The following is a 24061-nucleotide window of genomic DNA, read 5'->3' as shown; positions in this document are numbered from 1 at the left end:
GAAGAACGTCAAGAACGACTTCGAACACCACATCGAAAGCAATGGCGGACTGCAGTGACCACCAGGGATTATACAGAGCATGAATAATAATCATCAAGTATTCAAAGTACGCGATACTTTCGACGGATCTCCATTTCGCACGTGGCTTGGGGGCGCGAGCGCCGTTGGTCGAAACGATGATGTGTTATTATTATACCCCGAAGCCCCGGGCGACCAGATGTAGAAGCAACTGATTGCCGCCGTGCCCATCTGCATACGCGCTTATAATGCGCGGTTGTAAATTCATTCCAACAAAAATCAAGCTGACTCCCCTTTTTTCATACCGATATCAGGGTTGTCCGTACGTTTATGCAATATATGCGTGACGTACTACAGAGTTAAATATCGTTTTTGTGTGTTACTACCTTCTTCAGGGCTCCTTCCAGCAAGGTCCGACGTCCCGTGGCGAGACTCCGTTTCGGATTCCAGCATCCAATTGTCACCGCACCCTTACCTCGACTACAGGCTTGTTACTTTCTGAACCCATGCGTTTATCATCGAGTGGTTACCGTTCGTCACGGTGTATTAACTTCGCACAAAAGAGACGCGTGAACAGCTGAATAGTTTTTCCGATTGACTTGAGGATCAGCACTGCCGCGGAAACGAACCGGCGAGAAATCACTCGAACAACACCGTTACGAGGGCAGTGAGAGGCTTGCAGGGTACAAGTATTGGGGCACTAATAAGGCACTCGTCGGACAAGTCGAGGAGAAGAGGATTCCGGGATTCACGGGGGAAATCGTCCCGAACAAATTTCATATTTATTATTATCATTATTATTATTATTATTATTATTATTGTGTTTTATAGTCTTATTTTCCGACAGGGCGCACGCTGGCCACTCGAGTCTTCACAAAGGGCTCCACCGACACTCCGAGAGGTATAAATAATGATCATTTTTCGGTACAATCCCACTCGAGTTTTGTTACCGGCGCGAAGTACCCTCGAAAATATGGAATGGAATGGAATGGAATGAAATGATCTTCCCTTGGTTCTCCGTACACACACCGGTTTCGTGGATCTTTTCATTTGCGGCAGGCGAGTGCTGCTACCGCCTTCAGAACGAATGAACGAACGAATAACCCGCCGCCCGATTCAGCCCAGCTGCAGATGTCGAAGGATTAAAACAGGCTTTGGTTTGGGGTTTGCTTTGCCCTTCTATGCTTTGCTCCGCTTTGCTTTGCTTTGCTTTACCGTCAAATTTTTGCCCGGTAAAAAGTCCCTGCCGTACATACGTACATCCATCCACCCATCCTTCCTTCTTTCCTTCGCTGCAGGGTTGCCCTTTTGAGCCGTTCATATCCTTTCCGCGAACCCTTGTACGCCAGAAAGAGAGACAGAGAGAGAGGCTGCTCAATAGAGAGGTTATTCTCTCGCATGAATACCGAACGGGCGCACGAGGTCACAGGTCAGAGGCGGGAGTTTACCAAAAGAGATATTCATCCCCGAAACCTTTTGTTTCTTTTCTCTTCATCCTCTTCACGTCAGCTTTCAACACGGTTAAAGCCGTTGAAAAGACGCGCATCGCAAATATCACGCGCGCGAAAAAATATTCTCCGAATTAGCCTTTCCAATTCTGCAAAAAGCACTTGTACAGCCAACCATAGCTGTAGTCGCACGATCAAAACACTTGCATCGTTAACCAGCCGTCGGGTATACCTTATTCCGTACTTTGTCCCGCGTCTCTGTCCGATGTTGATATTCCAGTAACGCTACGACTCGTACCGTGTTTGAGAAATCGATCGGTGACACTGACAATGAGTTTACTCCGTAGTTTCACGGACGAGGTGCGACGGAATACTGACTTCGGTTTTCGCTCGATCGAAATTCACGGATACCTTAACGATCGTTTCTCCGCTTTCGCTCCAAGCCTGGATTCGAAGTCCGTTCACGTTTCTGGAGCATCGGTGGTTGAGCAAGTCGAATTGGCTCAGATGTGCCAAAGACGATGTTACGATTGATTTCATGAGTATCGAAAAGCTGTCCATGTTTTTTCCCTGTATCCGTGTACACGTTTCCCTCGAGATGTGGTTAAATCAGGGGTGCCTATTCCCGCTAATTGAATATTCATACGCTACACGAGTACCTATATTTACATTTTAGTAAATTATCATATCAGCCTTCCGCGGATCCGTGTTTGCGGTCCGGGGTTGGATGGGTGTGCAGGTCGGAACTTATACTTGAGGTTGTTAAATCTGTTAGGATTGCCCCGCGATGCGAACGAACTGAGCCGAGCGAAGCGTGCATGCAGCTAGCGGCTGTGGCTATACGAGTACGGGCAGAAGACGGAAATACGTACATCGCACCGATGCCTATCCGCGCGGCATGTATGCAGAAGTAACATGTAGGTGGGGGTGGTCGGGTATCTGCCTACTTAATGCAATGTTTGCCGTTTCCTCCGTTTCCCTAAGCCTCCACGTATGATTTTAGGAAAAGGTTACCGTTCGCGGGACGCGATCCGCACCCCCGGAAAGCGGAGCAACACAAACACGAAACTTCACCCCCTGGGGGGTTTTCGCCACTGTTGCAACCCCGGAAGACAATCGTTGCGGATATATTCTTCTCGACTATCGTAGCTTCTTTCAGGCCGAATTTTCGACCGGCCCTTGACCACGTGATGCCTGTTTGCCAAGGGCCCGCCTTCCCGGTTCGTCGGCCATATTGGTCCTCAATTAAACAAATGCCGGACTCGAGAGTGAACGGACCCCCGTATATGCTCTCTTCGGTTTTAAAGGCAACGGACCAGGGGATGATGCCGTCGGTGGGCGAAAGCACACGTGTCGCGATCGGCTCCGCGTGTTACATTCGAGGGTGTCCGTGCCTCGTGCTCCCTCAACCTTGAGCTCGTGTGTGCAGCCAGTGTCGAAACGATGTACGCGCTGTTTGAATTGATCATTTTTTACACACCGCTGAAACATCTAATTGAATCAAGGCTCTCCCGCCTGTGGAAGCGAGCCACCCTCCTCGTTTTGTGCCCGTTGTCTGCAGCAGCGCGAAGGTGCCTTTTCGATTTCACGTTTCCTTAACCACCGTTCGTTACCCTGAATTTCCGTTGATTATTAATTTGCCAAGTTTTTTCTCTCTCTCTCACTCTCTCTTTTTTTTGGTTTCTTTCTCGACACGGTTTTGCGCGTCACTTTTTCATACATTTCACACTCGCTCTACAAATTTTGGCGAAAAAATGTAGCCTACAGGTTGTTTTGTTGAGCTTTGACTTGTACGTACAAAAACCTGCATACGTCCAACGAGAAACAATGTAATGTACGATATTTGCACGCCGTTACAATGTGTCATGGAGAATATTGTGCTACAACTTAATCCCAGTTTTAAATCAATAAACAATTTTTAGTTTTCCGAAGAAGACCCCCCTCAGAGTCGAAATGTAAAATTTGACTTCCCCTCTTCATTGTGACCTTGGAGACCGAGAAAATTTTACACATAATCCAAGATAAAGTCGAGAAATTTATCAATACATGTATAATGTTGTGGTAATCAATCGGTAAGGTGAGATTTAGTTTAGTTTGAACCTACGTAGGAAAACCTCGACACGTTCAATGACAGATTAATGCGCGCCATTTGTATGCAGTATAAATATGTCACAAGCTTAAGAGATAACAAAAATATTATCAATGACGACATTTAGAAAGATAGGCATGTGGATATAGCTGAATAAATATTTAAAATGCCTTGACGCAGTTTATCGGATTGTCGACACGTGGTCAAGGGAATTCAATAAATACCGCGTTATTCCTTTAAATTTTACCAGATACAAGTATCGTACCTTATCGGTTCAAAATGAAAGGAACTCTATTTGCTTCTGCTGTCGTGGCCCTACTTTTTCTTCTTCGTAAGTACAACTTTCTAGTGTTCGTAAAAATTAAATTTTCCACGATATCCGTGTTCCTTTGTTCTACCTGCACTTGCGCTTATTTATCCTAAATTTCCTGGAACATGAAGGTAGATTCAAACATGTATGTATTGCTGCATCAACCACTATTATTTTTTTAAAAATACAAATTTTCCCCACGAAAATTTTTACTACTACGAAATTTTAGGCAAATTTTAACATTTCGTATTATTTCGTAAGAAATTTTTACTCAAAAAATACAACTTTTCATGAAAATTCGCAAGTCTTTATGAGAAACTATGCATATTTACAATTTATCGTACAAAATTGTAGATGTCCCAAATTCCATAAAAATTCGTAGAAAATCGTAGAAATTATTTTCTCCAGGATTGCTTTATTTTTTCGGAGAACTTTTTATTTTAAAATGAATGAAGTTACATTATATGCTTGTGTCCACCTACAGCTTTACCGCAGATTAACGGTGATAAAAATTCTCATTTTTAATTAACTATTTTTCAGCTTCGTGCTCCGCTACTGAAACCAAATGTGGAGCTCATATGACGACTACTAATTGCGCACCATGTAGTCCGATCTGTAACGTTAAAACCAGAGCGTGTCCGGATGTGAGTTTGATTGTGTTTGATTATCTTTTTCTCGTAATGGACTAAATTTCCAAAAAACTAAATTACGTTGCTCGATGACACAGATAATGTTGATAGTGGGTTACGATATTTTGATGGTGTAATTTTTACAACAATCATTTCTTTCATGATTTTTATAGTATTGCGTAGAAGGGGGAAGCTTCTGCATATGCGAATCTGGATACTACCTCCCGTACGAAAACAGCACTTACTGCGTTTCGAAAAGCTCTTGTCCTACGTGTGGGGATGCTGCGTCAGAATCACAGTCACAATCAGAATCAGAATCAAATTCAGAATCAACCGCAGGACCAGAATCGAAAACAGAATCAGAATCTGAAACAAAATCGGAGTCGGAATCCAAATCAGGACCAGAATCAACCGCTAAATCAGAATCGGAATCAGAATCAAATTCAGAATCAACCGCAGGACCAGAATCGAAAACAGAATCAGAATCTGAAACAAAATCGGAGTCGGAATCTAAATCAGGACCAGAATCAACCGCTAAATCAGAATCGGAATCAGGATCAAATTCAGAATCAACCGCAGGACCAGAATCGAAAACAGAATCAGAATCTGAAACGGAATCGGAATCGGAATCCAAATCAGGACCAGAATCAACCGGTAAATCAGAATCGGAATCAGGATCAAATTCAGAATCAACCGCAGGACCAGAAACGAAATCAGGATCAAAAGACAAATCAGAATCAAATGCTGGATCAGAAGCGAAAAAAGGATCAAAATCTGAAAGAAAATCGGAGTCGGAATCCAAATCAGGACCAGAATCAACCGGTACACCAGAATCGGAATCAGAATCAAATTCAGAATCAACCGCAGGACCAGAAACGAAATCAGGATCAAAAGACAAATCAGAATCAAATGCTGGATCAGAAGGATCAAAAGACAAATCAGAATCAACTTGTGATTCAGAATCGAAATCAGGATCAAAAGGAAAATCAGAATCAAATAGTGGAACAAATTCAAAATCAGACACAACCGGACCGTCAAAATCAATTGACGATGCAAAATCAACATTAGAATCAAAAGTAAAATCAAATGATGGATCAAAATCGAAATCAGACACAACCGGACCGTCAAAATCAATTGATGATACAAAATCAACATTAGAATCAAAAGTAAATTCAATTGACGATGCAAAATCAACATTAGAATCAAAAGTAAATTCAATTGACGATGCAAAATCAACATTAGAATCAAAAGTAAATTCAATCGACGATGCAAAATCAACATTAGAATCAAAAGTAAACTCAATTGACGATGCAAAATCAACATTAGAATCAAAAGTAAACTCAATCGACGATGCAAAATCAACATTAGAATCAAAAGTAAACTCAATTGACGATACAAAATCAACATTAGAATCAAAAGTAAACTCAATCGACGATGCAAAATCAACATTAGAATCAAAAGTAAACTCAATTGACGATACAAAATCAACATTAGAATCAAAAGTAAACTCAATCGACGATGCAAAATCAACATTAGAATCAAAAGTAAACTCAATTGACGATACAAAATCAACATTAGAATCAAAAGTAAAATCAAATGACGGATCAGATTCGAAATCAAAAACAACCGAACCGTCAAAATCAAATGATGGATCAGATTCGAAATCAGGAACAACGGAACCATCAAAATCAATTGACGATTCAAAATCAACATTAGAATCAAAAGTAAACTCAATCGACGATGTAAAATCAACATTGGAATCAAAAGTAAACTCAATTGACGATACAAAATCAACATTAGAATCAAAAGTAAAATCAAATGACGGATCAGATTCGAAATCAGAAACAACCGAACCGTCAAAATCAAATGATGGATCAGATTCGAAATCAGGAACAACGGAACCATCAAAATCAACTGACGATTCAAAATCAAAATTAGAATCAAAAGGAAAATCAGAATCAAATGATGGATCAGATTCGAAATCAGGAACAACGGAACCATCAAAATCAACTGACGATTCAAAATCAAAATTAGAATCAAAAGGAAAATCAGAATCAAATGATGGATCAGATTCGAAATCAGAAGCAACAGAACCATCAAAATCAATCGACGATTCAAAATCCGAATTAGAATCAAATGCTGAATCAGAGTTGAAATTAATATAAACAGTGAAATCAGAATCCGTATATGAATCAGCGGCAAAATTGGAGTCGGCATCCGAAACAGAATCAACTTCTGAATCAGGATGAAAATCCGAGCCATCATACCTACCAACAAATCCTACAATAAGTATATAATATAAAATTTTGTACTAACTACGGTCAAAGGGCCAATGTAACGATTATTCTCAAAATAAATAACACATTTTTATGTACAAATCAAAGACGAAACACGTCGCAAATAATTTTCAAAGAAAAAGCTGTTCCACGCTCGCGAAAGAAATTTGGCAAACATTCGGTATTCCGATGAAGCAGGGTAAGTAGACCTGGTATATCTACGGCCCCGTAAATTCCGTCCAAGCTCTTGGTTCTCCAACGGATTGCATTACCTCCCTCAAATATTTGATCAGTCCTCTCTCTCTCTCTCTCTCTCTCTCTCCCTTCCTTTTTCGAGTCAAGCTGTTTGACTTACCAATTGTTTAGCCGCATCTCGTCGCTCGGGAATTACCTAAACGCCGGACCCGACGGACTCGTTTACGATGGCGATTCCGGACTACCTGCAGCTACCGCCCAGACTAAAGTCAGCAGTCTGGAGACTTGCGATTTGCGGTGAGCGTCGGTTCCGACGATTGCTCAAAGCCGGCATCCGATACAGACTTCAGTTCGGAAAGCGAACCGCACTCGGCTCGATAAAACTGGAAAGACGAATTTTTCTTTTCTCTGTCATCGTCGATGTTTCAGCGAGTCCATCTCCTCTAGGACGGTCCTTATTTGGGATTCGGAAAAATTTTCGTTGAGACACGCCCCAGATCTGTACTAAATCATTAAAAATAAATCTGTGAAAAGTTTGAAGCATCTGAGTCAACTGGAACACGTGTCCCTAAGCTCCGAAAGTTTTAAATGTAAAATACATGTAGTTTTTATAACCGCAGTTATTTTGTATCGTACGACTTTGGTATAAATTAAGGGACCGTTTTGAAACTTGGCAGTGCTGCTGCTTATAATGATAGAAACAAACCCAGAAAATTTCAAAATTTTATCATAATTTCATAATATATCTCTCTATATATAGAGAGAGAGAGAGAATTGTTGCTTGTAATGATAGGAACAAACCCTGATAATTTCCAAATTTTATAACTATTTTTCCCTGATATATATATATATATATATTTCTGCCAAATTTCAAATCGGTCTCTTAATTTACGCCAAAACGATACAAAACGAAATAACTGATTATAAAAACTACATGTATTTTACATCAAAAACTCACAGAGCTTATTGTTCGAAGCATAAAACTTTACACAGATTTTTTTAAAAAACATTTTGATACAGATCCGGGTGTCGTCCCAATGAAAATTTTTCCAACCCCCAAATAAAGACCACCCTAATGTCCTCCCACGAAGGTGAAAATAACTCTTCTACACCAGCAGTTTGTAGAATAATTAGAAACTCTGTGACTTCCCCTCGAAAATCCGAACTTCATCCAAACGACATTCCGCAGCTGAGACAAAGTCTCTTATTATCTCGGTGATTGACTCGAAGCTAGGCGCATCCGCCTCTCGTTCCGTCTCTTCAGCCCCTTCTTCTTCCTCCCGTATTCGTTGTTCCGCGGCATGAAGAGGGGGAAAATTTTACCACGAGTAAAATCGTCGCGGAATAATCATCAGGGGAAAACAAACAGATGAATAAATACGGATCAGATTGCCACAGGGAAGAATCGAGTCAACCTGTCAAATCCTTCCGTATTTAAGTTTCTAACCCTTGAATCCTCTCGACTTCCACGACACTCTCACCCCGCTAGCAAAACGGAATTATTCCACTGCACGTAACGATTCATTCATAACCAGCCAGACGACAGGGGCTCGTTGTATTAATTTTTGAAAAAATTTAGCCAGCGAATTCATAGACCAGTGTCATCATCGGCTAATGATTTTCCGGCTTAACTGTTGCGAATTGTCTTTGCGATTCGGGCTCCGCGCGGCAATCTTATCGCCTCGCACCCCGTCGATGTGGAATTATTCGAAGGCGACGAGACGAGACGAGACACAGTAGTAATTACGAATTGATTAAAGTTTTCCAGATAATATAATGGGCTCGTTAATAGATGGATAACGAGCTATCCCTGACGGCGAAAACTGACTTTCCTCCGAAATTGCAGCAGCGTTTAGGTAGTTCGTGTAGTAAATTGATCGAAAACTCCAATCCCGTCTTGTATACACACTTCCGAATTACAGAGAAACAAATTGTTTCTGCAGTTATAAAGATGTTTAGCAAAACACTGCTGAGAGTTAGCCTGCGAAACGAATTTATACAAATGGAAAATTTTTAAGCAACGAATTTCATCTAAAACCTGACCAACGATACGATTTTGGGATTAAAGCAGAGCAAAAAAAAAAAAAAAAAAGTATAATAAATAAATCAGAACAATAATCCGATTCTTCTGAAGTTACGTAGAACTGAACTTTCTTTCTTTGAATTTATTGTTTCGGAACGTATTTAATTCCAGTTTTACATATCAAGCCTCGCTCAAACGATCAATTCCATTTCGTTTGAAATAAACATAAAAGCTTCCGTCGCGAAAATTGAATCACGATAAAAAAAAAAAAAATCTATAATTTCGACCCCATAAAAAGAGAAACAAGCAAAAACTGCGAACGTGCTAAGAAACCTTGGTCGAAGCAGAGGGACACAAAGGGAAAGAATTTAGCGTCCGAGTCCGCGAAGCTTAACGATCCGAACTTCTGTTCGAACTATCGCGTTAAAAGTCGCTAATAGGCAATTTCGTCTACGGCGTTCAGCGTCCGCGGGTTAATTTGGTGGGAAATAAGTTTCCCCATGAGCAGAGGGAAGGCTCGGTTTTCCCCATTTTCACCGTCGGCACGAACGCTGATTGGACGAAGGATCGGGTCAGTGGGCCAGCTTCCTGATCGCCGAGTTTAGGGCTCGTCCTCGTCGACAAAACCGGGGCTGCGTGGAGAAACTCGGGGAGGAAATTCGGACGAATACGATGCCACCCCCCCCCCCCCCCCCTTCACCTCCCTCTGTCTCTCTCTCTCTCTCTCTTCGCCAATTGAGTTTTCCGCTGTCACCGACTGACGACGCTGCCGGATGGCTCGGGGCGGGTGAGGGAGAAGAGAAAGGGAGGAAGGATACCTCCTGAGGGAGAGGATCCCGCCGATGAATAGGAGGCGAGACAATGGGGAACGTCGAGATTGCATGCCGAGTTTTCCGAGTAATTAAGCCTCCGCATTTCTCTATATATCCCGCCTTTCCGCCCCCCCCCCCCCCCCCTCCGTTGTATTATTGTAAAGCTTTATTTTTACTTCGTAGGTACAGCAAATGCCACGGGGATGACGTTTCCCATTGTGCACGATTTGCAGCGTCGTATATTGCTTAGCTACTGTTATACATATGTATATGTATACGAACCCTCGAGGATATATCTACCGCACGTGTAATTTTCAGCGATATTTTCGTCAAGGATCTTTTTCGTCGTGTACTTCAACTATTGTCCGTGACGTGTAGTCAGAGATTAGACGACGTGTTTTTAAAAATTATTTATAACCCCAGTCACTTACGCCTAGATGGAAACTTCCACGTTGCTTACACGGAGTCATCCAACGTTACGTTGTGCACGAAATTCTGAGACGAGATTTAACAATTCAGAAATAGACTCCGATCTTAATTTTAGCAAAACAAAAAAAAAAAAAAAAAAACGAGTAAAAGTCATTCCTCATTTTACTTGCACAAAAAACCCTGATTCAAGCGCGCTGACTCCTATTTAACATTTTTATTCCCACAATCGATTCGCGGTAGTTGCTGAAAATTTTCAACAATCGCAAAATGAAACCAAAGTCGTTCCCGTTTCTCTTCAGAGGCGGTATAAGAGTTTCTGAAGGAATTTAAAGGGGTCAGTAACGGAGTTAGATCCCCATTGCCAATTCCGATTAACCCGCTGACCTGAAAATTGTAATCAAGCTAATATTAGATTAAACGATCGTTAGCCTCTATCAGGGGGTTCGTATTTTGAATCAAATTACCAGCCCGAGGGATAGAACACGGAGACAATTACGACTTCGGTGTATCAATGACGCGTGTGCGGACATGACTTTAGGCCAAAAGAGAAAAAAAAACTCGACGTGTCTATTGGCGCGAATTGCAAAATCGGTATATAAGAATTACCACTTTTATTTTCGACCACTTTAACGATTAGTGTAAAAAAAAATGATTATTACAGGTGAAAAGCGCGGGAATGATTGCAAAATAAGAAAGAAAGAAAGAAATGATAAAACAATCTTGTTATATTTCTACGTAATATTTTGATCTGCAGAAAATTAAGTGAGCGAAAAATGATACATGTATTTCAAGTGAAATGCGACGCGCGTTGTAATTGCGAATGAAATATTCATTTCGCGGTTCGTACGGGTGTTTAATATTTATGCAGCTAAGCGCGCAAAGTATGGAATCCAGTTTCTAAGGAGGGAATAATCGCATCGAGAGGATACGTCGTTTCCGCGGACGAAACTTAATTGATAAGTTAATTTGGTCGCGCTTACATGTATTAGTTACACCGTTTTAGTTAATTCCGGGTGAATGGAAAGCTTCGGGAGGGGGAATAAAGGTGGGTGGAAACTTGGTCCCGGTTTCGCTAAGTGACCAATAATATATTGCGTTTGACCGCGGGAAACTCAATTTGGAGAAAACAGGGGAGGGGAGGCGCCGCGTCTGAGGAAACCCGAAAGAAAAATACTGATTCTCGCAAGCGGACCAAATAGCATTTAGGCTAAAAGCAAACGCGGATTCGGAAGTAGTCCGAATTGATCACAAGGGCTTACGCTGACAAAGTGGACGCGACTCTCCTCCTCCTTCCATTCCGCACTTTGTCTCGGACTTTGTCTCTTCAGCCCTAGGAGAGAGTGAGAGAGAGAGAGAGAGAGAGAGAGAGGAATTTCCTAGGATTTCACGGGATAATTGCCTGGCTTCGTATGGTCGTCTTCAATTAATGCTCATAATTCCATTATTGCCTTCAGTATCGTCCGGAAACTCGGGGCTAAACGTCTCTTCCTGTTCAACGAGCCGACATGATATTTTGTCCGATGGTCGGCCGTCCCAAAATTTCCCTCCGCTCGTTTAAGGACCGTGGGAAATTTCCTCGATGGATTTTTGTCAAATTTTATCGAGGCTTTGACCGACTCCGAATTATGTATGAACGGAGTAAGAGTGGTTAAAGTTCTGCAATCGCGAGTAATTTTCAAAATATGGATTGTTGAATACCAATTTTTTCCACCGTGAACGCAATCGTGAAACTGCATATAATTGCAAAAAGATACGTTGGCGGGATAATTATACGGTAAAACTGTTATCGTGCATACGCGTAATAAAGATAGAAATTCAAATGTTGATGTCGGATATGCAATTTGGCAAATATATGTATTTCAGCCTTGCCGTATAAGATACGAGAAGTATAAAAACTCGATGCAGGTATGTAAATGAAAATTGTTATCAGACGTTAAGCAGTGTTTGAAAAACCCTGGAAGGTAAACATGCTGAAGTTGACAGCTACGGTGCTTTTACTAGTTTCAATGACGTTCACATTTTCGGGTAAGCGAATAGATATTCGATTACGATTCATAATTTTTCAAGTAAAAACCGCCTCACTCCAATTTTTACCAACTGTTTGCGGCCTGCAATAATTATTGCTAAAATTAAACATCGTAAAGACAGTCATTGTTATTTTATTAATCGAATGATAATATTTCCAGACGCGCAAAGGTCGGGATGTAAAAATGGCGCCGTGTTCACGATGTGCGGAACGTGTGAAAGAACCTGCGACACTCTCGATACAGTTTGTACAATGGTTCGTGAATTTTGCCACGAAACGATAAATTGTTCCTTCGAATCTTCGAGCTAAAAACATCCTGGGCATGATATTGTTCCAATTTTCAGGAATGTCGAATAGGTTGTTACTGTCCTCAGAATTACGTACGGAATAACGAGGGCGAATGCATTCCGATCACGGAATGTTGAAAACCGACGGCAGAAAAAATAATGAACTCGAAAATTGATGATCCAATGTGAAAGATTTACCAATTTACTGTACTTCAATCGTATTGATTAAAATACCAAATCGGTGATATTCTGATTACAACTGCTACATGTTACATATATATACATATAAAACAAGTATTATAATCGCAAGAAATTCATCTGGCCTCAAAAAAGCAAGTAATTAAGAAACGAATTAACATAAATGAAAATAAAATGTAACAATACGCTACTGACAAATCTCGATTTTCCTCAATGTCGGTTAAACAAACCGAAGAAGGTGAATAGGAAACCACGAATAGGGGAAAAACAAAACAAATTGATATGTTTTACCTGATGTTTCGTTTCTCTCTTGTTATAATTCAAAATAAAAATATCGCCAGCCATACAATTTTCAATATGGATGAGTCACATCGTTACGTGCAATGAATGTATACAGTAAAAATATGCGCGACTAGAGTCGCGATCTTCACGAACACGTCTTTCAGTATGGTAACTTTTGTGGGACGTTTAAACAATCAAACGTTGACACAGCTGGTGTCACGTGATCAACGGCTGGCCATTTTACCAGAGAAAATACCGATATGGAAACGTATATAAATGATCGTGCCTGGTGCAGCATTCGTGTGCGATGTCCGTCTAGTTCGGGGCACTAAGCAACATGTTCAAGTTTACGGTGTTCTTCTTAGTCGCGTTGACGACGTTCGTATTGGCGGGTAAGATATCGTTTCACCTGTTACTTCTTATCCCTCGGCACTAGTGGCAGCGAATTTCAACCTTTTTTGATACTGGAATCGCGAACTGCTCATGCCCCTCGTTGTTTTGCAAAGTTTTTATCCAAGTTTGCATAAATTTTCGTTCGAAGTCGAGGTCGAAACGGTGCGTCGTGCTTTCGAAAAATATTATAAACATCTATCAATTGTAACGAGACTGTTTTTACACAATAGATTATTGTTGAAGGAGAAATTGATAATTGATAACAAACTTTTCAGATGCACAATGCAACGAAACGTGCGCCAATTATGGCGCCGAATGCAGAACTTGCGGTACGTGCAACGCTACCTGCCTCAACCCAAACCCTATTTGTTCCCAGGTTAGTAAAAGTGAAATTGTTATGGTACGAATATTTCACTTTGCGATCGATTATACAAAATGGCTGATTGTAATTTTCCTTATTTTCAGGTATGCAGAGTAGGTTGTTTCTGCCCTACGGGTATGGTTTATAATTCTAATGGCTACTGCGTTAATCCTTCGGAATGTTGACTTGCGAAATAATCGACGGAAATTGTTGTACAGAGAATATAATCGAGAAATTTTTACGTCCAAAATATGTACCGCGTTAAAATTGTGATAAATTGTATCGATGAATAAAAAAGAACCAACAATCAATCTAGTCATTCAATATCAAATTTAAACGAAGAAACATTTACGGCTCCCGCTACTTTCGATTTTTCTTTGAAAGTTGCTTGTTCGACGCTGTAATGTTTCCAGAAATAATATTTCAACGATGGTCATTTTATGGGGGGTTTAACAGAGGTATATAAGTACTGCACTGGAAAAGGAAACTACAGAGACAATAACAGACCGTCAAAGTCAAGATGATTACGTTGGCGTTGATAGAATCCGCACTTTTTACAGGTTTTTATAGTCACCTTCCTTGTCAGATGAAATACAAAATCAAGTAAGTGCGATTCTGGATACTACCAAGTCAGCCAAAGCTTCAACGATACTTTCGACCCGAGAAGTGAGGGTTCTCCACAACACTGAGGAACCATAATTCAATGTGCCCGATGTACCCTTGTAACTAAAATATATAACGTCTCATATTTTGTAGGAAAATATTATTACCGCCAACGCATTGTTGACGGTAGATCGTGGTAGACGATCATATAAACAGTCTTGCAATTGTCCGAAACTACCTCGATAGGTGTACAAGTCCAGTAAAGACAAACGCGGCATAACAAAAATATGTTCGTTTGTCGGTAAAGCCTGTTGATTCAGACGTGTCAAGTGTTCTCTTTTCATCCAAAAATGTATGTAAACCTCACAGAAGTCGAAAAATTGTCAAAACCGAGGCGAATCGAAGTCGAGATGATGGCATCAACGTTCCTTATTCCTATCATCGCGGGGATCTTTCTGATAGCCACCGGTAAGTCAACTGCGTGCTAACATCGAAAATTCAATCTCACAATTATCAGCAATACCACTTCGTACCGTTCTGAATATCTTGGGAGCATAAGTCATTCCAAAAATTGGAATACAATTTTTTCAATTCTTGTTCAATCTGCAGTTGTAAAACCTGCGGATGCCAAAGCATGTGCACCATTATGTGGACCTCATTCAACGCCATCAAACTGCTCACCGTGCAATGAGAGTTGCGATGAAACTAAGATGGCTTGTCCGCTGGTAAGTGTTACTGAAATTGGTATTCTATGATTGGTTCGAAACATATCCCCTCTATCCGGGTTGAAGTTATTTTCATGAGAATCATCGTGAACATTGCAAATTGAACTCCGACACTTGCACTAATTGCCACGGAATATAAATCGTTCTTAATCGGTATCACTGTTTTTTTTTTTTTTTGTTTTTTCTTACAGTTATGCTCCGCAAAGCCCATGTACTGTAGCTGTGATTCTGGATTCTGCCGAAACAGCAAAGGTGATTGCGTGAAGAAGCCGGCAAAGTGCGATTGAGCACGATAATCGACCACGCATGCAGTAGACTTCCATGATGTAAAATGAATTACGAATTCAGCGGAAGCGATGTCTATGTTCAAATCTACAAGAATTTTTTTGCATGCAACTATTCGGTTTATATAAGCCGCTGATTGTGTTTATTAAAATTATGTTATACTGACGGATGTGTTTTTTACTGTTATATGGATGTTGATGCGATAATCTGACCTTGTGTGATGAGATAAAAGTGCAATTTGCGAAAATATAGGGTGTTCTTATCACTACCGCATCACTCGGAATAATACGCTGAAAACCTATTTAACCAGAGTGAATAACACTTCTTATGGTTACGTTCAATCGACTGCTGTCCATGTTGACGAGAATGTAAAGGTTGACAATTAAAATACGTGCCTATAGGTCAACCAATAAGTGATATTGTGTTTTTAGAAATAACACGATATGAGCAGGAATCCTCGAATAAAAGTGACACTGGGCAACGCTTTCCTGAAGTTACTAAATAAGGTGGAGAACGAAAACTATGTGAATAAACATATGTTTCGGTTATTTTCGTACAAATCACAATACTATAAAGCTAAGATATTTATGTCCGCAGAGTAATTGGATTTACTCACGATTTTCAAATTGAATAATAGTCATCGATGACAACGGAATTATTAAATCGCATGGGTGAAATAACAAAGTGAAAAATTTCAACGTGGATAACAATCTCGGAAATTTAAGTTGCAAATTATTACTTACTTACTTTGCTGCCACGGACTTTCGATGATCACCGATTCAGTTTGCAACTTCAAATACGAAATCTTCGAGTCATGTCTTTTTCCATATAAGCCTGATGGAATTCGTCCTGTGAGATGTGCAATCAAGTCTGCAACATAGGAGTAAAATTCACTCTTAGATTGCTAGAAAGTCGTTATATTTCACGATCGTGTCTTATCTTTTTGGTCGGTAAAAACGTGCTTATAGCATAAGGGGCTGGTGCAATATATGCCAAACACTTACGACACTGGAAAGTGTCGTAAAAAATAATACTTAGTGAAGGTTAAAAGATTTCGAAAACTAAGACGCCCACGCAATTATCCATCATTGGAAAAAATGGCTGTGATATTATGTTTAGACTTTATGACACTCGGTGCATGTGCAAAAAGTCAAGTAATCGTGAATACGTGTCGGCGAAATAAATATTTTTATGCGACTGACGTCACTGTAGTTCCAACAATGACAGTACTGTTCTTTATAAAAGAGACTGTCGACACCGACAGAGCTGTCTATAAACGGCGTTAGCTCAGGAACTGCTCATTTCACGCATCGATATCAGGATGAAACCAGTGTCAGCATTCTTGGTCTTAATTGCGGGTGTTCTGACAATTTTTGTCCGTGAGTATCTGATCTAAATCCAGGAAAATCTCGTTGATAATAGAATCATGATCGTTCGATCACGTGTGGTGCAATTATTACGGAATGCCTGTTTGTAAATTACCATCTGCAGTTGGGGCCCAGAGTCAATCTGAGTGCGGGTCCGGAATGTACGCCAGGAACTGTACACCTTGTAATGTAGTATGTGGTGGATTTGGCGGAGATTGCAAAGGCGTAAGTTTTCATCAACTTACATTTTCAACGATTGGTTGGTCGAATAAGCGATGTGAAAATGATTTTTTTTACTCTTTTTGTTTTTGTAGGAATTTCAGAACATGGATCATCCGTTTCTGTATTATAGGCAACACACTTCTTAGCATAAATTTCATTAACTAACGACCGCACCCAACGCTCTTAATGCATCTTAAAGAGCGTGTGCAAGATTATGAGTTTCTTTTTACACATCATTGTGATGATCGTGATTTTGGGTTTCAGTCCTGCGGCAGCCAGGATATATACTGCCAGTGTGACTCTGGGTATGTTCTTCCCTACGAAAACGCAAACTGCTGCGTACCGAGAGATAATTGCTCTACTGCGACATGCTGAAGATATTGATGGTGTTTCGGAACTCAATGAGCATCTAAAAACTACTTAGGATTAACTACGTTATTCTGATAACTGGGATATAGCTTTTGAGAACAATAAACATGCACTAGAAAAATATAACAATTTGAACTGCTTTGAAGTCCTTTGATATAAGTCTCATGCCTAAACGGCGAATCAATGGGTCAATCTCTGTAAATATTGGAGTGTTGGTAAACATGCTGCTTGTAACATGATTTAATCCATGGCAACATCTGTAACTCATGGCACAGTTGCAGAAAATTGATGACCAACAATCGAATCCACAAATTTTTACCCCTGAATTTTATAACGAACATTTATGAATCCCCACTCTCACGAAAGTGTCCCTGAAAGCTGCGCGTTCGATGTTATCGTGTTAGCAAAATAATAATATGTTGACATTCTACGACCAGCGTTTAAAAGAAGCATATAAGTAGTGCGCTAGAACCGGTAAAACACAGTGACATTAAAATCGTCCCCGAGTCAAGATGGCTACATTAGCCTTGCTGGTGTCTGCAGTCACGGGTTTGTTCCTAATACTCCTGTGTAAGTTTTCCATTCATTTGATTCTTTTACCAAATGTTAAACACTTACGATACCTCGGACGAATGGAACTCAAAACCGTTATCGATTCAAGTACGTAATTCAAGTTTGATTCGCAGTGACGAAAAATACCGAGGCTGCTGTTAGTTGCGGACCTAACTCTAGCCTTTCCAATTGTACGACGTGCAACGAGCTTTGTAGCGGACGGGTGAGGCCTTGCGCAGAGGTATAATTGTCGTTATAAATAAAGATTTCGTTGACTTAACAAGAGTATACGTTCAACACTTGCATTCATTTTTGTTCAAAGGTTTGCTCTGACCAATACGTCGCTTGCAAGTGCGATCTTGGATACTACCAAGTCAGTCAAAGTAACGTTACTTGCGTCTCGGAGAGCGAGTGTCCTTCCTAACGCTCACGAAGTATGTATCGTGTGTTCCTGATACATGGATTTACAGCTGAAATAATGTATTGTACTTTTTAATAAAATCGCTTTCGCTGTATTGTTATACCACGATATTCGTCATTCATGAGAGAGGAGAACGTGCGATGGAACGTGTTGTCTCCCGAATTTTTATCTTCCAATTTATTTTATTACGGTTATTTATTTATTTGGTTCGTTGCGAGAAGTCTTGTTGATTTATCGTAAGATAAATTGGCGGTTTGTTTAAGATGTTTCCTTTTTAGTTCTGTCGATTTCTGAAATCTCCAGCTGGTTAAATCCTGGTCTTTAGTTCTCTGGAAGACGTAACCTTTTAGATGAACTAAAGTTGCCAGAATTTCTCTGATGAACTTTGACGACAGAGGTGAAACGACTTAAATTGAATAATGAATTCAAATAAACTTTTCCAGTTGACTTGATGATACCAACTATATGAAATTCGTAAATAACTTTATTTATTATTCACAAAACGTCGCAATTTCTACAACATCCTTTATCGAATGCCTTCTCTCCTCCCTTTTCACAACGATCCCGTGAAAAGAGCGCTGTTTATTAAACTTGAACTTATTTTCTACCAATGAAACATTTAAAAATAGCTCCAAGTTAACTTGGAACTAATTTACGAACTATAAATCAATGAACAAGCCCTTCCTACACAAACGTCGAGTTGGCCAAAGTTATTAAAATTATCTCATACTCGTCAGTATATTTCTGAATAATATTCTTGTAAAGCGATTGTCTGATCTCGTATGAAAAAGTAAAAATGTAACTTGCTGAAAAATTCCACGTTTTGATAAACACATAGGCCGATAATTTTTTATCTAAGCAAATATACTTGGTCAGATTTTACGTGCTTTGAGAAGAGACGAAAGATGAGTGAAAACCCGAGAATATCAGTGACAGTCTTGATTGCAGTTAGTAAGAGAACGAAACAATGTAAACATAGATTCAGCTTATTTTCATGCGGTTTGCAAGGACGCGAAAATATTTGTACCTATCTTGTAATTGCATTTACTCATCAATGATGCATCGAATAATCATCTATTTGAATAAAAGTATTTTTATCAGACATGTTTATGCGATTCCTAATTGGTGTTTCAGAAGAACACAGAAATATTTTGAAAGTAAATATCGAACGATAACAAATATGCTTCAGTCACCGAGTTGCATTTGCAACTGTACACCTTACAAGCGGAAAAAATAACCGTAGTATTATCTTAAAGTTATGTCGCAGTCTTTGCATATCGGTGAAGTAAAAAGCCACAATAAACATGTTTTGTTGGTTTGGTGCCGATACTGTCTTGACTATTTCCATATATTTCTAAAGGAGCAGCCGCCGTCAACGAAGCCATATTAATCCGCGTCAGCCGAGAAAGCGCCTACTTTCCACATCGATACCAAAATGAAAGCATCGTCGACAGTCTCGGTCTTAGTTGCACAGGTTCTGCTGATTATCGCGAGTGAGTGTCTGTTAAAAATACAGTGAAATTTCTATACCAAATGCTGATCCATAAATTCTCACCCACAGTAGGTGCCCAGGATGAAGGTCATTGCGGGCCCGGAATGAATCCTGTGAACTGTACATCGTGCGAACCACCTTGCGGTATAATGCCAGGAGCTTGCGAGGCGGTAATTTTTCTCCAATTTGAATTTTCAAACCTCAATTTGCCAAACGAGTGGTAAAAGAAAATGTGCAGATTTTCGTTGCTGAAAATGTCAGGGTACGAACTGTCCGTGTATGAATACGAGGAATTCCACGCGAACCCAACCAGCGTCTGACCCACACTATTTTTTATTTTGTTCCAAATTTTTCTGCAATTGTCCCAACTCCGAAACAGTACCCTGAATTTTTTCACATTTTTTATTCAATCGTTCAATTATTCATAAATATTGAGAGTGATTTTGAAAAGGAGCTTTTTTAAAATTCTAAAAAACTGTATTTTCTTTTCCAATCATTTCAATATCGGAACATTGCTAGACAGGTTCCATTATGGAGCGATTTTGTTTGTCTATTTTTTTGGCACATCCAACTTTTTTCCATCAACTTCAGAATAATATCGGTCTAAAAATTTTCTAACTGATTGTGAAAAGTAGAAGTTTTAAGAATTTTGAGACCGTTTAAACAATGTTTTAGTTCATCGAAAAAATTGACAGTGCTAAAAAAACATAGAAATAGAAATCGACCGATCATGAGCCCGATCTTGAAATAATTGGGAAAGAAAATACATTTTTTGAGAATTTAAAAAAAAATCCTTTTCAAAAACACTCTCAATATTTACAAATACTTAACCGATTGAATAAAGAGTCTGCGAAAATTCCGGGTAATGTTTCAGAGTTGGGACAGTTGCAGAAAAAATTGCGAATGAAATGAAAAATGTTGAGGGTCAGACGTTGGTTGGGTTTGCATAGGATTCCTCACATGTAACAAACTTTTCTATGTACATAAAATTCTTTTACACTCTTCAATCATATGTCGAAGAATTTACACCGGAGTTCGAATCACTTTCGAACATTATTTAACTGACGGTGATTACCGGTTTCAGGAATGCTCAAACGAGACTATATACTGCAGGTGTGACTTTGGGCTCATTGCTCCGTACCAAAACGCGCCATGCTGCGTCGCGAATTGCTCGATTACGACCTGCTGAAGATATCGACGAGGATTCGAGTCTCGAGGACGACGTGAAATCAGCGAGTGGAATTATTTCTACTGTACCTAATATCTAGTTTTTGTTATTAATAAATTTGGAAGAAAAAAAAGTGACTCCCGTCTAACAGCAGCCTGTAGAATTGAACCACTTTGAAGTCCTTTAATATCGCGAATGGAGGCGTATAGTTTAATACAAGCCTAACCGGCGAATTAATCGCATGACTGAATATCTTTATTAATTAAGGATGCGGTTAATAACTTGGCTGGATCGCACTCGTCCCGTCCCCCATCCATCCGCAAGACTCTAACTTTGAAAACTGGGGCTCGTCATATTAAAGCAATTTGTCGTTAACAGAATTTAACGCCACTTGACGTTCGCGCAGGCAGGTGTATTCGTGTAATGCCCACACCATCCATATCTCGTTATTATTATATGCGCCAAGCAGGCATCCTCGATGAAGAATTTTGATATTCGAATTAAGCAAATCCGTGAATTATTAAAAAAAAACAATAAACCTGCTTTCTAATCTGCAGACGGAATCTCCCTGAGTGTAATAAATTCTTTGCAGCTAGATTGTATGTATGAGGCGTTCCTTGCCAAATCGATCTATCTTTCACCATCTTTCACAGAAAAACCGTGTCTAAGATTTTTGGACCACGAATCTGATTTTTACTGCTCCCAAAAACATGAACACCCAATTTTCGATTGGTTTCAAATTTTTCTCACTAATTCTCTGTCACAATACGATTCTTTAGCCTGTAGATTTCAAGCCGCAAGCTTGTCCACTTCCATCTTAGTATTAAAAACTATCGTTTTTCAACAAAGAATCGATGAGAAAAATTTAAAACCAATCTTAAACAAATTCATTTTATAATTATTACAAGTCATGATACGTAATATATGTAGTTCCACTTTAAAGGCGCCCTTTTTTTCAGCAAAAGTTAATTTGCAAACGGTTGAAAATTAATTAAACGACATGATTTTATATTTTGTGACACATATAGTATTTTCGCTGTTAATCTCTGAAAAAAAAATGAATTTTCACATATTTTAAACTTGAACTTTGAATAACTTTTGAAATAGTTGAGTTATCAAAAAATCATAACAGACCTTTTTTGCAGAGCATTGAATTTCCCACATAAATATGTGTCGGACATTTGTGTACACTGTTCCGCTACTGAGTTATAAAATTCAGAAATAACCAAAATTATTTACACCTGTTAATTAAATGGAAAGTTGAATGTCGCGTTCAGGAACCACTGAATATTAATATTAAGGACTCAAATTATAGCAGGCGTCTCATTTCTCATTCCCATACAAATATTAAACGCGAGACTTTGAAGAGACAAAGAAATAGTCAATTTTTATCTACCACCCTGACATTATATACGCGTGTGTGCGTGCGCGTGTGTCACATACGCTCAGTTTGACGACGATCGAATTAATGGAACAGCCGGATAATCTCCTCGTCCCAGCTTCTCCTTCGCGGACAAAGAATCGTAGGTATAAGTAATTCCGTGCAATGCCGCGCGTCGTGACTTGATATTCAATATGTGTAGGCACTTTAAGGATATTGTAGAAATAAACAGAAATAAAAAGGAAATAAACGAGGATATTCGACGCCCCGTGCCGATCGTTTCGACAAGCTGTTGCCCGGCGACCATTCGTGGCATCTGAGCATTCCTACGGTGATAACCATACAAAGAACGATTCTTTCCACACACTCTAAGAGACGAGTCGAGATGCGGACTCGTGTTAGTGGGATCGCATGCCTTCATTCTTGGGAATGAATATCGACGGGAATAAGCAAGCCGGCATTTTTCCCCGCGCAAATATATCTTTTGTATTTTCCTTTATCTTGAGACGGCGCAATTTCGTTTGATTAAAAATTTTCCGCCAATATTGAGACGGGTGAAAATCTCCTGCTTAACCCTTTCAGTCACCTTTTGTCGTCTTTTCTGTTCTTAATTTTTTTTTTTTTGTCATTGTTTTTATATTCCATGAAAGATACTTAAACTTTGGTACGATTAGGATTTTTTCTGGATATATAATTGTTTACAATTGTTATGAATGAACGTATGCATAAAAGATAAAACGTATTTTCGTGAATTTAATTCGTTAACAGAGAAATTTGATGACAATCGTACACTAAAGAACGCTTGGAATTCATTTGTTGAAAAACAGAGATCTCAGATGACCATTATAATAATAATATATAGATTTAGAAAAATTCGAAGCACAGGGGTGGTTTTCACCCTCCTCAAGGGTGGATACAGATAGTATTAAGGGTTGCACCTATTCTCGGCCTAAAATCGTACTGCCTCGAAATAAATATCTATATATACAAATCTCATTCAATAACACTGTCTAAAACAATGTTGATAATTCAACCCGTTTTCAGCCCATTTTAGGGGTTGTTTTTAGTTTTATTAAAATCTTGACATCAGATTTGCATTCTGCGTCGAGAAATACATAGGTAACGCATAATTGCATTTCCGTAGAAAAAAAAAAAAAAAACAAAAAAAAATCGACTGAATTGCGTGATTGAAAGGGGGTTAAAAAAGAAACTCAATGTAATTGTTTCCAATTAAAAGTTCACCGTCAAAAGTGGCTTTCGAAAAAAGCTCCAAAAATAGGTTGTACGCGTATTTTCAAAAAGAGTTGTTACCATCGTCGTTATATTTTTGATAAAAGTGTTTTGTTTTCTGAACCGTGCTCTAAACTCGTTATTTAATCACTTATTTATTTACCCTCTCGTCAATGCTTCCCGGAGGGGAGTCTCGCTAATGATTTTAATTGTCCACCTCAGGGCTGTTTCGAATTTCTTTAACTCGACGCCTCGCGGTGACGGCGGGGAGGCGAGCTTAAGGACTCGTGTTCAAAAAGGACAATATTACTCAATTTACAGCCAGAAATTAGAATCCAGCTGAGGACTTCGCGCCGTTGTTTAAAGCTCTGAGGAGGTTCGTAAAATTTGTTGGAGAGCGAGTTGATTTTCACAGAGAGATAAATAAGATAATAAACAAAAAATTGCACTCTATCAGAAAGAATCAATTT

At 39.5% G+C, this 24061-nt stretch overlaps 2 protein-coding genes across 3 annotated transcripts; both read left to right on the top strand.

The window, feature by feature from the left end:
- The first annotated feature begins 4433 nt into the window (after positions 1-4433).
- LOC124217221 (serine-aspartate repeat-containing protein F) lies at positions 4434-6787 on the top strand. The gene is made up of 2 exons (XM_046622617.2): positions 4434-4509; positions 4668-6787. The coding sequence occupies exons 1-2, from the start codon at positions 4444-4446 to the stop codon at positions 6657-6659; spliced, it is 2058 nt and encodes a 685-aa protein (XP_046478573.1). The 5' UTR covers positions 4434-4443; the 3' UTR covers positions 6660-6787.
- Positions 6788-12676: 5889 nt separating this feature from the next.
- Positions 12677-18420, top strand: LOC124217534 (uncharacterized). 2 transcript variants are annotated; one of them, XM_069135625.1, is made up of 10 exons: positions 12677-13414; positions 13691-13791; positions 13881-14847; positions 14989-15104; positions 15296-15895; positions 16635-16768; positions 16881-16981; positions 17243-17917; positions 18034-18140; positions 18222-18420. In XM_069135625.1, exons 3-5 carry the CDS (start codon positions 14730-14732, stop codon positions 15389-15391), a joined length of 330 nt encoding a protein of 109 aa, XP_068991726.1. In that variant the 5' UTR covers positions 12677-13414; positions 13691-13791; positions 13881-14729; the 3' UTR covers positions 15392-15895; positions 16635-16768; positions 16881-16981; positions 17243-17917; positions 18034-18140; positions 18222-18420. The 2 variants fall into 2 exon arrangements, with proteins under 2 accessions (XP_068991726.1, XP_046479264.2); XM_046623308.2 differs by having other exon boundaries at positions 15987-16768.
- Positions 18421-24061: the final 5641 nt, after the last annotated feature.

This window comes from Neodiprion pinetum, chromosome 4 (assembly GCF_021155775.2).
Source record: "Neodiprion pinetum isolate iyNeoPine1 chromosome 4, iyNeoPine1.2, whole genome shotgun sequence".
Classification (NCBI taxonomy): Eukaryota; Metazoa; Arthropoda; class Insecta; order Hymenoptera; family Diprionidae; genus Neodiprion; species Neodiprion pinetum.
The sequence above is the reverse complement of the archived record's forward strand: the minus strand, read 5'-3'. Positions and strand labels throughout refer to the sequence as shown.

Bases quoted from the DNA above. Each gene is read 5' to 3' on its own strand.
- LOC124217221 (XM_046622617.2), top strand. From the start codon at position 4,444: ATGACGACTACTAATTGCGCACCATGTAGTCCGATCTGTAACGTTAAA. The intron at 4,510-4,667 runs GTGAGTTTGATT...TGATTTTTATAG, and splicing joins AAACCAGAGCGTGTCCGGAT to TATTGCGTAGAAGGGGGAAG.
- LOC124217534 (XM_069135625.1), top strand. From the start codon at position 14,730: ATGTATGTAAACCTCACAGAAGTCGAAAAATTGTCAAAACCGAGGCGA. The intron at 14,848-14,988 runs GTAAGTCAACTG...TTCAATCTGCAG, and splicing joins GATCTTTCTGATAGCCACCG to TTGTAAAACCTGCGGATGCC. The intron at 15,105-15,295 runs GTAAGTGTTACT...TTTTTCTTACAG, and splicing joins CTAAGATGGCTTGTCCGCTG to TTATGCTCCGCAAAGCCCAT.